Below are 14,127 nucleotides of genomic sequence, written 5' to 3' on the forward strand. Positions count from 1 at the left end.
TCCGGGCGGACGCTCTACCACAAGACCACGGAGGCGGTCGATATGTCAATGACGTGTTCATGATAAATTGCGAATGGGTGAATATGATTTGAAACTATCATCTTTTTGATAATAAAAGACCTTATATTTAAAAGTAAGTTAAACAAAAGACTCCCGTCATTTCAAGTCTTTCAGAACGAAATAAGAAACCACTACAACCTTACTAAATGTGCAGCGATTATTGAGTGTGACATTGCCCTATTCTATAAAAATTTTGGTCAACATGCCATCATCTATTTAGCTGATTACTTAGCTACGTACTGGAATGTCACATTTTATCAAATAAATGTAAAATGATTGGAAAAAATATAAAATTATAAAAAAAAAAAAAATGATTTGAAACCGCATGTAGCAATATTCAAGCCATACCACAAAGATTGGTTTCACATAACCGAGGAACTCTTTAACCACTATAACACTGAATAATAAACAATAATAAACAGCGGACGGGTCGCGACGAACGAACGCATTACCCACTGAGATTCCCCTTGTATTAAAAAGCGAACCCGAGTGGAGAGTGAACGCATTACCCACTGAGATTCCCCTTGTATTAAAAAGCGAACCCGAGTGGAGAGTGAACGCATTACCCACTGAGATTCCCCTTGTATTAAAAAGCGAACCCGAGTGGAGAGTGAACGCATTAACCACTGAGATTCCCCTTGTATTAAAAAGCGAACCTGAGTGGAGAGTGAACGCATTAACCACTGAGATTTCCCTTGTATTAAAAAGCGAACCCGAGTGGAGAGTGAACGCATTAACCACTGAGATTCCCCTTGTATTAAAAAGCGAACCCGAGTGGAGAGTGAACGCATTAACCACTGAGATTCCCCTTGTATTAAAAAGCGAACCCGAGTGGAGAGTGAACGCATTAACCACTGAGATTCCCCTTGTATTAAAAAGCGAACCCGAGTGGAGAGTGAACGCATTAACCACTGAGATTCCCCTTGTATTAAAAAGCGAACCCGAGTGGAGAGTGAACGCATTAACCACTGAGATTCCCCTTGTATTAAAAAGCGAACCCGAGTGGAGAGTGAACGCATTAACCACTGGTAGCATTTGAAGGAAAGTAAAAATCCGTGGAGATAAATGAAAGTATTTTTATCATATAATATTAATGTACGACCAGCCGAAAACGAAATTACATTTCTTGTATGTTAAGTTATTGAGTGAGAGAGTGAGTATGGTTTTACGCCGCTTTTGGCAATATTCCAGCAATATCACGGCGGGGGACACCAGAAATGAGCTTCACACATTGTACCCCCGTTAAGATTTTGAATGGGGTTTAATACCATTAAAGTATATTGTGAAAACCGGCCTCACAAGAAATATTAAAAAATGGTTACATAAAATATCAATTAGTTTAATATCTCGGCCTCGTCGCTGCTTGGCTGAAATATTACCGATTTACCGGTCAGGGGGTATAGGCACTTCACACGCCAAATGTCATATTGAATTGATCGTTTTTCAAACTACGTGATGAATCGTACACGCAGACTGCAGAGGGTTGTCACCTGGGTGTCATCTAAAAATGTCTCTCACGGAAAGATCAGTACCTGTTTAACGCTGCCATATCCCAGCAGACCCGTGAAGATCCGGGGTAGAATAGGTCTTCAGCAACCCATGCTTGCCATAAAAGACGACTATGCTTGTCATTAGAGGCGACTAACGGGATAGGGTGGTCAGGCTCGCTGACTTGGCTGATGCAAGTCATCGTATCTCAGTTGCGTAGATCGATGCTCATGATGTCAATCACTGGATTATCTGGTCCAGACTCGATTATTTACAGACCGCCGTCATATAGCTGTAATATTGCTGACTGCGGCGTCAAACAACAAAGTAACAATATCCAAACAATATTACAGGCAGGGGCTACAAATGGGCTTCACACATTGTACCCCTGGAGAAAATCGAACCGGGTTGCGTCTTGACGTGCGGACGCTATTACCTACAACAGACCCTGTCAATTTCAGGGACACGTACCTCTGCTTGCTGACGTGTTTTGGGGGAAATGCGGTACTGATGGGGGGTAAAATAGGACATCAGTAAACAAAACATATTTCAGAGTATTCGCAGCACATCAGTTGCTTCGTTCGGAATGCTTCTTAAATGAGGTGAGATATTATGAACAATATTTTCAATAATCCACAAAAAAAATTATAGTACACAAAATAGGTAGGCACTGTATAACCGACTATCGGTTAAGTATGTTTCTGTGTAGATGGTCTTTCTCATTATTTTATTCCATTGTTCATACAAACTAGAAAGATGTAGCTAGGTGTGTCCACTCGACTGAACTCGGAAAAACTGGATATTATATTCACCAGATAACAAATACAACATACAACTTTTTTCAATTAACTCAATGTATAATTAATTCTTATTTTCAGAAGAATGAATTTACGTTAAGTTAGCCTGCTTGTTGAATTTGGTAACCATATTTCTGTCACAGTGTGTGTATTGATGGAACTACCTTTTGAAATTTTTGATGAGACCTGGGATTTGGGGAAAGTCTTTTTTTCCACCAAATTGTTGAAACAATAATCTGGCTTCTGGTTAAACATCAACAGCATTGTTTGAAAAATGGGTTATGAAAAGCGACTATCGGCTCCTAGTTTCAAAGACAAACATTGTATGGATTGAAGCACTGACAAAAAACAATTCTGTTTCTTAAAACAAAATAACTGTTCAAATAATGAAAAATAAAATGTTGAAAAGGTTTGTGAGAGTGACTAACTAAATACAAAGATGTTGTTAAAGTGATTTTGGTTAATGGTTAAAGTGATTTTGATTCTTGTGGCGTAATATATATATATAGGTATATGTAGGTAATATATTTGTATTTGTATATATTTATATACTGAACCGCAAAGAAACTGTTCTTAAAGTTAAACACAACACTAGTCTCTGAACAAATGGCATCACAAGTCAGTATCTCGTGTGTCCGCCATGTGCATTTATGACTGCCGTGCAACGTCGATACATGGAATGGATGAGGCGGTTGATGAAGGTCATAGGCACTTGAGCCCACACTCTGAGGAACGCCTGACGTAGTTCAGCTGCAGTTGTAGGCCTTGGTCGGACGTCTGTCTGTGTGTAACGTAAAGGGGGACAATTATCCACGGCATATCTCGCTTCAAAACAAACAATATTTTAATATTTTTATAAGAAAATATCCAGTGAACGAGAAATTCTTTGGTATAAAGTCTACTCCTCATTCATATGAACACATCTGATATCTTCAATGGCAATTTCTAAACCAGGATTTCGTCTTTTCTTTTCCAAAAGAGCCTCTACCTTTTCCCACTGGCAGTTGACCCTGGTCGAATCCCCCATTTAAACGGCATGTCCTCGTTACGCCTACACCCCGTTTTATCTACACTGTTACACACTCTACTACACACAAGTCAAACTACCTTCCGGCAAATGGACTAACCCATCAATAAATAATAACCCAGATTGCTGTGACATGGCCGTTAATTGTTTCTTCTGTTTAAGCTTCTCAGCAAAAGTTTGAATAATGGCTTACGTTGAAAACTGGAAGTGCCCATTTTCAAATAAGGGTCAATAATGTAGAGTATATAGAGGCGTACATGTAGGTGAATTGAGGTGTAGGCGAACTGAGGTCAAACCTTTGAAACATCACATAACAGAATAAAATTAGTAAATATATTAAATCCTTTGGGATCCTATTTTTCGTCTTAAAGTAAATCCTTTTGAGATATTATTCCCTCTCAACAAATACTTTAAAGATATTTTTCTGTCTTAAAGTGAATCCTTTTGCGCTATTTTTCTGGCTTAAAGTGAATCCTTTTGCGCTATTTTTCTGGCTTAAAGTGAATTCTTTTGAGATATTATTCTGTCTTGACGTGAATCTTTGGAGATATGTGCCATCTTAAAGTAGATCCTTTTACATATTGTTTCTGTCTTGAGGTGAATCCTTTTGAGATATTTTCTGTCTTTAAGTGAATCTTTTTGAGATATTTGCTGTCTTAAAGTGAATCCTTTTGCGATATTTTTCTGTCTTAAAGTGAATCCTTTTGCGATATTTTTCTGTCTTAAAGCGAATCCTTTTGCGATATTTTTCTGTCTTAAAGTGAATCCTTTTGCGCTATTTTCCTGGATTAAAGTGAATCCTTTCGAGATATTTTTCTCTTAAAGTGAATCCTTTTGAGATATGTTTCTCTTAAAGTGAATCCTTTTGAGATATTTTTTTCTTAAAGTGAATCCTTTTGAGATACCTTTCCGTCTGTAATTCGACGGTATGCAGTATCCCTCTTTCCTTTTCAGACGGATGGATGGATAAATCACTAAGTTTGAAGTGAGACTCTGGATTATGCATCATGGTCCGTACAATCCGAGTCTGCTATCTCTTCCTCAACGTCCTCATCCTCATATCACTGGCAATGATCATAATGCTTATTGAGATGGACATAGTCCCACCCCAGTTCTCCACAAGATACTCCAACCGGCAAGCGGACGTACATCCCTTCATGTTTCCATCACGCTATGGCGTGTATGACAACACTTCAGACGACGGCTCAAGTAGAAGCAAGACACCAAAGATATACCAGAGTGACAACGATACGTTCTTGCCCTACGTGTCTCAGGCAATGAGGAATCAATATGGTGGGTTTCAAAGAGTCGGTGGCATGCCGGAAGTGTTTGTGTATTCTGCGACCTTTGACCGTCGCGTTGCGCCACCTGGGATAAAAGCAGTGGTTATCTCCCCTGTCAAATTGCCGACGTTGACGTTTCACTGCGTGTTCACGTCGCCAACATCCAGTGCGTTCCATGTCAATGGGGACTTCAAGCTGATTCCTGAGCCGAAATGGAATTACACGTATGTAATACAAGGGAGTGAGTGAGTGAGTTGGTTTGACGCCGCTTTGAACAGTATTCCAGCTATATCACGGCGTGTCAGCTTGATGTGGGAGCAAAGCCTGAAACGATGCAGACCTCAGACGTTTACCACTGATGAATCCCAATAGCACGGGTATGGTGCTGACAAACCTAGAAACATTATCAGGGTGAACCGGGATTCGAACCCACGATCATCGGTTTATGGCACGCCTAAGGGACACAACTCTGCACAGCAAATCACGGCGCCTTAAACGATTGTGCCAACAGTAAACCCCTATGTAAGGAAGATAGGTACTGGATGTAATTTAAAGATCAACCAAAACGTTCACCTAAAAAAAGGTTCAACGATATCTATATAACGTCTCAACGGTCATATTTTCATTTTTTCTTAAATCGAAAAAGTATGTTATATGTGTATCATAATAGTGGTACTACAAATAGTGGCTGATAAACAGTAGCAGCGGTAGTAGAAGCAGTAGTGGTAGTGGTAGTAGTAGTAATAGCAGTAGTAGTAGTAGTTGTAGTAGTAGTTGTTGTAGCAGTTGCAGTAGTGGTACTAGTAATAGTAGTAGCAGTAGAAGTAGTAATAGGAGTAGTAATAGCAGTGGTTGTAGAAGTAGTAGCAGTAGTGGTAGTAGTAGCAATAGTAGTAGCAGCAGCTGCAATAGTAGTAGTAGTGGCAGTACTAGTAGTAGCAGAAGTAGAAGTAGCAACATCAGCAGCAATATTAGTAGTAGTAGCAGTAGCAGTGGTAGTAGTAGTAGTAGTAGCAGCAGTAGTAGTAGCAGCAGCAGTAGTAGTAGCTGTAGTAGTAGTAGCAGTAGTAGTGGTAGTAGTAGTAGTAGCAGTAGTAGTGGTAGTAGCAGCAGTAGCAGTAGTAATAGTAGTAGTAGTAGCAGTAGTAGTAGTAGCAGTAGTAGTAGTAGTAGCAGCAGCAGCAGCAGTAGTAGTAGAGGCAGTAGCAGTAGTAGTAGTAGTGGTAGTAGCAGCACTAGTAGTAGTAGCAGTAGTAGTAGTAGTAGTAGCAGCAGCAGCAGCAGCAGCAGCAGTAGTAGTAGTAGTAGTAGTAGTGTGGTAGTAGCAACAATTAAACTTCTATTTCCATGTGTTCAGTTACAGATCGGGTGTCGTCACCTGCCCTCTACCACGTGGGGTTCGACCCAAGACGGTGTCCCTGGTTGCACCAGGAGTCCAGGAAGTCCTCAATGTGCTGCCCATCCGCTACCCCCCACGCCGCCCGACAAACAACCTGACTCGCTGCTACCCAGCTTTCCACAGCACATACAACGATGTTTCCAACTTGATATCCAACATAGAAATCAGCCGAGTGTTTGGTGTGGAGAAATTTGTGTTTTACAACTATGACATGAATGGCACAGTAAGTCAGATCTTGAACCAGTACCAACTAGAGGGCATCGTGGAGGTGAGAAACTGGTACCTTCCCATACCCCACGAGTCGATACACTACTGGGGCCAGCTGGCGGTGATACACGACTGTCTCTTCAGCCAAACGGGTCTGTCCAGATTTGTCCTCTTTGCTGATGTCGATGAATTTGTCATACCCAGGAAGACGACATCCATCATTCATCTCGCAGAGTCTCTCCTGTTTGACGATAGCTTCACGGGTAAATTCTTCGGCGCTCTGGCTTTCAGGAACGTGTTTTTTCCAGCAATCCTCCCTGAAACAAAACAGATCTTCCCCCAGAAGTATGCAGCACGGGCGTTCAACATCTTCCCCCTCCTCCACTTAACCCATGCACAAGTCCACCAGGCGTATTATCGGTCGAAGGTCCTCGTTATTCCTGAAGCCATTGAGTTCCTCTGGATCCACTCGGTGGAGAAGTTCAAAGAGAAGTGGATTCCCAGGGTGGTTGACGGGGACGTCGCTCTGCTCCACCACTACCGCTACGTCCCCTCCCCCGACATGAAGCATCCCTGGGATGATGACTGCCTTCTACTCCGCTACAGCTCGGTTATTGTGTCAGCTGTTCGGAGGCGGTATTCTAGGTTAACTAAACTGGGCATATTGTAATGTCATATTGGGTAATGTACAAATAAAGATTATATTCGTGTTTGAATCTCTCAATACATTCTTTAGGCTGATACTAACGGGTTACGAATTTGGTGGGTTTGTTGTTTAACGCCAGCAATATTCCACCTATATGACGGTGGTCTGTAAATAATCGAGTCTGGACCACACAATCCAGTGATTAATATCATGAGCGTCGATCCACGCAATTGGGATCGATGACATGCATCAACCAAGTCAGCGAGCCTGACCACCCGATCCCGTTAGTCGCATTTTACGACAAGCAAAGTCCCCTTTTACAACAAGCATGGGTTGCTGAAGACCTATTCTACCCCGGATCTTCACGGGTCAACGGGTTAAGTAGGATACGAGCCCTTTTTCACACAAAGGATCAGCATACTTTATGAAATAAACAGAGAGTAAAGAAATCGTGTTTATAGATCAGATGCGTTCATTTGAACATGAAATATAATCCACGCTGATATAGATAAAGACAGCAAAACCTATCATGTTAAAAGGTTTATTTTTGCATGTTTGGGTCTTGGACTTGTTCAAAGTTAGGTTTTAGCTTAAAGTTTCATATCTCGACATGTTTCACTCATTTAATCCACAACGAGCACGTATTGGAAGGAAACACAGCTAGCTATGAGGCATTTGAACATGTGTGACTTTCGTAAAAACAATATTTTGAAGTTTTCCGTAAGTTTCAATATGACATTTCCAGGTAGTCCTACCTCCGCGAAACTATCCAAACATTTTATTAGATTCAAATAATCAAGTTGATACTGAACGGTGACATTTAAATATACTCTACGTAAAAAGTTCAGGTTCACTGGTATTCTTCAAAAAACATATGGATTTCATGTGCCATGATATATATTTTGACTTAAACGGGCTTCCATACAATTGGTCCTATCCCCCAGGGAGAGATTCACAAACCTCTCATGGTGCATATGGTGTTTAGACTGAATGCATGGCGTTCGTGAGAAGTGAAAACGTATCGCTTCTCATTCAATATACATGTCTTCAAAAAACGCTTGAAATGTGGTAATTCTCTCTTTCAGAATACCTTTAAAGAAAGGCTAAGCTCCATGATCTGGTGTATATTGTGAGTGATTCTGAAGCAACGGGGTATACCTGCAGTCAAAAAGAATTAATTAATACTACACTTAGAATAATTCATAGCGCACAATACCGGCTAATATAACAAATAAGAGCACCCTAGCAATACTATCGGCAAAGCAATATGGCAATATTAATATGCAAATTCATAATCACCAGTGGTATGAGTCCGCATCTACGGTGGCCCATAAGGGACATGGAGTCTGTTTTTCCATATTTTGATATTTCACTTACTTTTATCGTTACCTTTTGCAAATTAACACGATTTGTCATACAAATATGTGATAAATCATGTGTAAAGAAGATATTGAATCGCTGAAAAGAGAAACGGAAATGTCAAAAACTAAAATGAAAATGTCAAAAAACAAAAGCGAAAATGTCAAAAACTAAAATGAAAATACAGAAAACTATTTCCACCGCGGTGGAAATAGGTTTCTGTGGTTTCATTTTAGTTTTTGACATTTCCGTTTTGGTTTTTGACATTTCCGTTTTAGTTTTTGACATTTTCGCTTCACATTTCAGCGAGTCAATAGCTACTTGAAAGTACATTTTCCATGTTTTCGGTTGTTTTTATACATGATTTATCACATATTTGTATGACAAATTGTGTTCATTTGCAAAAGGTTACGATAAAAGTAAGTGAAACATCAAAATATTGAAAAACAGACTCCATGTCCCTAATGGGCCACCGTACGCATCAGACATCGTTATTTCACAGTGGTACATTGTTTACCAAGCATCGACGTGATCTCTGTCCTGTCAGCCCCGACATGGGTGCAAATTCACAAACATGTAATAGGGTCCTCATAAAAGATAAAACAGGAAGAGGCAACCATCGAGGCTGTGTCACATCAAGTTACAGTAACAGTTCAGTATCTAGAGGAGGGCACGGGTGGCCCAGTCGTCTAAGGCGCCGTGATTCGCTGTGCAGAGTTGCGTCCCTTGGGCACGCCAGAAACCTATGGTTATGGGTTCGAACCCCGGTCCGCCCCGATTATGTTTCTAGGTTTGTCAGCACCATACCCGTGCTCGTGGGTTTCACCGAAGTGGTAAACGTCTGAGACCTGCATCACTTCGGGCTTTCCTCCCACATTAAGCTGACACGCCGTGATATAACTGGAATACTGTTAAAAGCGGCGTTAAACCCAACTCACTCACAGTGATTTTGTTCCTACCCAGGAAGTAACCGCATGCCATTAGGTTAATCAACTGCTAAATTGACATGTCTCATAAATTTGAATTTGCAGGGAAACACTTTGGGCTTGAATGACTTGCTTTAAACGTACTAGGGATGGCAAATGGCTCGAGTCTAGTTCCACCTGACTATTAACCTGGTTCACCGTTACTTCTAGTGTCGCCATGATACCGCAGTCCAATTGTACATATCGACAAATATTAACATTCAAGCGTTGATACAGCATTTGGGAAAACGAGTTACATTCTTTGAATTGGCGATTTGTTTGGTAGTGAGTAATTTAACTGAAAACATAACATATGTGTTCGTTATTGCGTTGTTGTTGTTGTTTATTTGTTTGTTTGTTGTTTAACACCGCACTCAGCAATATTTCGGCTGTATACAGGCGGTCTGTAAATAATCCAGTCTGGACCAGACAATCCAGTGATTGACATCATGAGCATCGATCCACGCAATTGGGATACGATGACATGCATCAACCAAGTCAGCGAGCCTGACGACCCGATCCCGTTAGTCGCCTTTTACGGCAAGCATGGGTTGCTGCATTCGTCACCACTCGCCCCTTTCCGTAACCTGCAAGAAGACTCGTCCCCCTATCGACGAATGTTATGTGCGAAGATACGACAAACCAATCAGAATGCGCCTATGATTTCAAGTTCTTCGTCAAGGAATCCCTGAGAAATAATTTTTGATTTTACATACGTCTTGCATCTAAACATATACCCAAGACACAGTTAAATGTGTTCAGTCATACTGTATAATTCCGCATGTCCCGATGTGCATCTGAAATATATATAAAATATTGGGAAATATATGTGAACCATTACACAACGAGTTGACAATTGTTTTAGGTATGCCCGTTTGCGCTAAGACGGAGCCCGGTCACAAAAATTGCCACGAGAGGGGCACGAGTCGCTATTCGGCTTGTCCCGGAATAACACGAGTTGGTCATGAATGGGGTTGCTGAAGACCTATACTGGCCCGGGTCTTCACGGGTACACGGGAGTTTCAACGTAAACATGTATATACAAGTATAATGACAGTAACTACCTACGATCACACGTTCACGATGCCTTTCACGACATATAATATAGCTGTTCGCCACATGAAGGTCAACGGTTGTAAATATCATATAGTCAACCATTATATGTGTACCAAGTAATTCATGTGTGTCAAAATTCATAATCATACATAAAGAAATGGCTGATCAACGGGCGAAAATGCAATTTCAATATTCAATATGGCCGCCATGTCTAAAATCGAACTCTCTGTGAGGACCGTTTGAACAGACCCTTGTACACCCTGTAGTCCCGAGGAAGTTCCGTACAGTGCACCGCCCACAAAGAGATTAATGGCCAGGTAGCTCTCGGCCAGAGAGGTCAACTGGAAAATGAACAGTCCACCAACAGGAGTCGTGAAGATACCTGTTGTTTGGTTGAAGCCTTGTCCGAAGTTCATTGGATGTCATCGTATATGATTGGTCCGTTGCGAGCTATAGTTCGATTCCAGAACGACGGCCTTGGTTGAGAAAAGCGAGCAAGAAACGCAACTTCTTTCTCCAGTTTTGCTGTAATGATGCAGTGAGACAAGAATATCTGTAAAATAACATCTCACACACGACTGCAGTTGTATTCATGTACAAAACACCCAAGCATACCAAATCATGCCTAATTTTGCCCTTTAATAAACTAATGCTTACAGATATAGAATTTGAAAGACTTTGTGGGAATACGGGTCAGAATTGGCCCCAGTACCATTGCTTGTGGTAAGAGCTGATTAGAACGTTCAGACGGTGGACGGATGACGTGCTTGGATCGTTGTTCATGATTTAACTCTGTCAAGAGATTTTATGACAGCCCTAAAACAAGCCTAAATGCTCGGTGATGATGCAAAGTGTTTGTGAAAACGTGAGAGTTCCCTTCCCAATCGGTACCACCTATCACAAACACATGCAAAGGCAAGTGTTATGTTCTCCTAATAAACACTGGATAATATGGTACAATTCAAAATATAGAATTGCAACGGACACCTTTACAGTGGCCCATAAGGGACATGGAGTCTGTTTTTCAATATTTTGATGTTTCACTTACTTTTATCGTAACCTTTTGCAAATTAACACAATTTGCCATACAAATATGTGATAAATCATGTATAAAAACAACCGAAAACATGGAAAATGTACTTTCAAGTAGCTATTTAGTCAAAAACTAAAATGGAAATGTCAAAAAGACAAAACGAAAATGTCAAAAACTAAAGTGAAACCACAGAAAACTATTTCCACCGCGGTGATAATATTTCCACCGCGGTGGAAATAGTTTTCTGTATTTTCATTTTAGTTTTTGACATTTTCGTTTCGTTTTTCAGCGATTCAATATCTTCTTTACACATGATTTATCACATATTTGTAAGAAAAATCGTGTTAATGTGCAAAAGGTTACGATAAATATAAGTGAAATATCAAAATATGGAAAAACAGACTCCATGTCCCTTATGGGCCATCGGACACCTTGAATATTATGACCGTGATCAAATAACTTCTGAGTAAGAGTCGTAAGATGCTCTTTGAAATCGTGGTAGAAAGGGCATGCTCGATTGTACCTCAAGAGTTGTGAAATGTAAACTACAAAGACTGGAAGCACATGAATAACGTTCGACATAAAGGAAAACTTGACGATGGAAAGTTGAAATTTTCCCTCTTGTCATACAGTCTTGAGGAGAGTGTTTTGTCACCCTAAATCTTTATGAATAGATATGAATATTTTAAACAGATGAGGCGGTCTCACTGTTCTCCTTCATTTCTAGTTCAAGGGGCGGTCGGGTAGCCTAGTGGTTAAAGCGTTCGCTCGTCACGCCGAAGACCCGGGTTCGCCGTGATATTGCTGGAATATTGCTAAAAGCGGCGTAAAACAATACTCGCTCATTTCTAGTTCAGGTGGGGGAAATCATCGGAAGGGAACTGGCTATTTGATGGTTATTGAACAACATCAGATCATCGATATACCTGAAGCTCAAGTTCTTAACTTCTTGGCCAGATTACCTTGTTTTGGCTTTGCCAATCTCTGGTTTTGTAACAAAAGTCCCATGGATCAAGGAATGAAGTTTGTCATGTGGTATGGTGGTGTACAAAGTTTGTAAGAAATGTTTTGACAGAATTGAACTTGGTTCTCTTCTGAGATTGTATAAGGTCAAGCAAATCCTTTAAGGTTTTGAGAATCTACGTGGTATTAATTGTCTCAAATATTTTCTGTGAATATAAAGAAAACCCTATATGTACTTTCTGCGAATATAAAGAAATTCCTTCCTTGAGTGGAGTGAGTGAGTGAGTGTGTATGGTTTGTACGCCTCTTTTCACAATATTACTGTAATGTCACGGCGTGGGACACCACAAACGGGCTTCACGTCGTTGATTGGAATCGGGGAGTTAAACATAGACGATAGAGCGGGTTTGTTATCGCCACGTGATCGCAAAATAGATGGTCATGCCTTGTCCATATTCATTATAGGTCAAGGTATTCGGTATTTATATACGTAACGGATTTTTGTATTTATGTATATGCATGCTCTTTTGAAAAAAGAAACGCATTACGGATATTTTTTCCCAGAAAGGTGAAATTAGGTGACCAAGAGGTGCAAAATGAAGGGGTTTAATGTGTTACAGTGTCATTGACAAATTTCCAGGATCAAAATGAGTGAGTGGGTGAGTTGGGTTTAACGCCGCTTTTAACAATATTCCAGTTATATCGCGGCGTGTCAGCTTAATGTGGGAGGAAAGCCCGAAGTGATGCAGGTCTAAGACATTTACCACTTCGGTGAAACCCACGAGCACGGGTATGGTGCTGACAAACCTAGAAACATAATCGGGGCGAACCGGGATTCGAACCCACAATCATAGGTTTCTGGCGTGCCCAAGGGACGCAACTCTGCACAGCGAATCGCGGCGCCTTAGACGACTGGGCCACCTGTGCCCCCGGATCAAAATGATCACAACATGCAAACTATTAGTCGGGAAACACGTACGAATCGGAAAAACGCACCCAGTGCATTAATAAAAGGGCCATGGAGCTGCACGTACTGCACGTGCAGCAACACTATGAACGGTATTGAAATGCAGGGTTTTTGATTGCCTGGCATCTACGTCAATCGAACAGTGACAGGTTTGGTGGGGGTAGCGTTTTGATCTGGGCGGCTATCTCTCATCATGGCAGGTTAGGTTTGGTACATGATGTAGGGCAATCTTACGGCTCAACGATTCATCAACGAAATTCTCCTACCACACGTCCTCCCAATTGCATTAATTGTATTGTATTGTGTATCCCAGCAGGACAACGCTCGACCGCATACAGCACGGATCAGAAGAGCCTGTCTACACAACAACAACGTTGATGTTCTCCCCTGGCCCTCCAGATCCCCGGATGTGAACCCGATAGAGCACATGTGGGATGAATTGGATAGACGGCTACGCCGACGTCAACCACAATCCCAGACGTTGCAGCAGTTGCCTTTTACGTTGCAGGCCGCGTGGGCTGCTATTCCCTAGGATGTGGTTCGCATAGTCGTCTCTTACATAGGCAGGAGATGTCAGGCCGCTATCGATTCCAACGGGGGACTTACGTTATTGATGGTAGCTGACCTTCACCTTGGACTTTTCCTATGTACCAATAACTGAGATGACTACAATCACCAAGTGTTCTCTCCACAACATTTTGGCTCAATACCTTGTACGGTTCCTCGCATAAATGTATTTTCCTACCTAAAAAAAAATCGGGCTTTGCGTTTCTTTTTTTGAAGAGTATAATATACACAAGTTCTAATTGGTAATTCTAATTATTTCTAAATCTTCAGATATAAGGGAAAGCTGATGTCATGTTTTGATATATGCAAC

General features: G+C 41.1%; 1 protein-coding gene across 1 annotated transcript; it reads left to right on the top strand.

Moving 5' to 3' along the window:
• Positions 1–2,097: 2,097 nt before the first annotated feature.
• Positions 2,098–6,989, top strand: LOC124149558 (beta-1,4-galactosyltransferase galt-1-like). The gene is made up of 3 exons (XM_048395037.1): positions 2,098–2,150; positions 4,327–4,879; positions 6,013–6,989. Exons 2-3 carry the CDS (start codon positions 4,380–4,382, stop codon positions 6,929–6,931), a joined length of 1,419 nt encoding a protein of 472 aa, XP_048250994.1. The 5' UTR covers positions 2,098–2,150; positions 4,327–4,379; the 3' UTR covers positions 6,932–6,989.
• Positions 6,990–14,127: the final 7,138 nt, after the last annotated feature.

Source organism: Haliotis rufescens, unplaced genomic scaffold (genome assembly GCF_023055435.1).
Source record: "Haliotis rufescens isolate VD_foot unplaced genomic scaffold, xgHalRufe1.0.p SCAF_139, whole genome shotgun sequence".
In the NCBI taxonomy this organism is placed as follows: domain Eukaryota; kingdom Metazoa; phylum Mollusca; class Gastropoda; order Lepetellida; family Haliotidae; genus Haliotis; species Haliotis rufescens.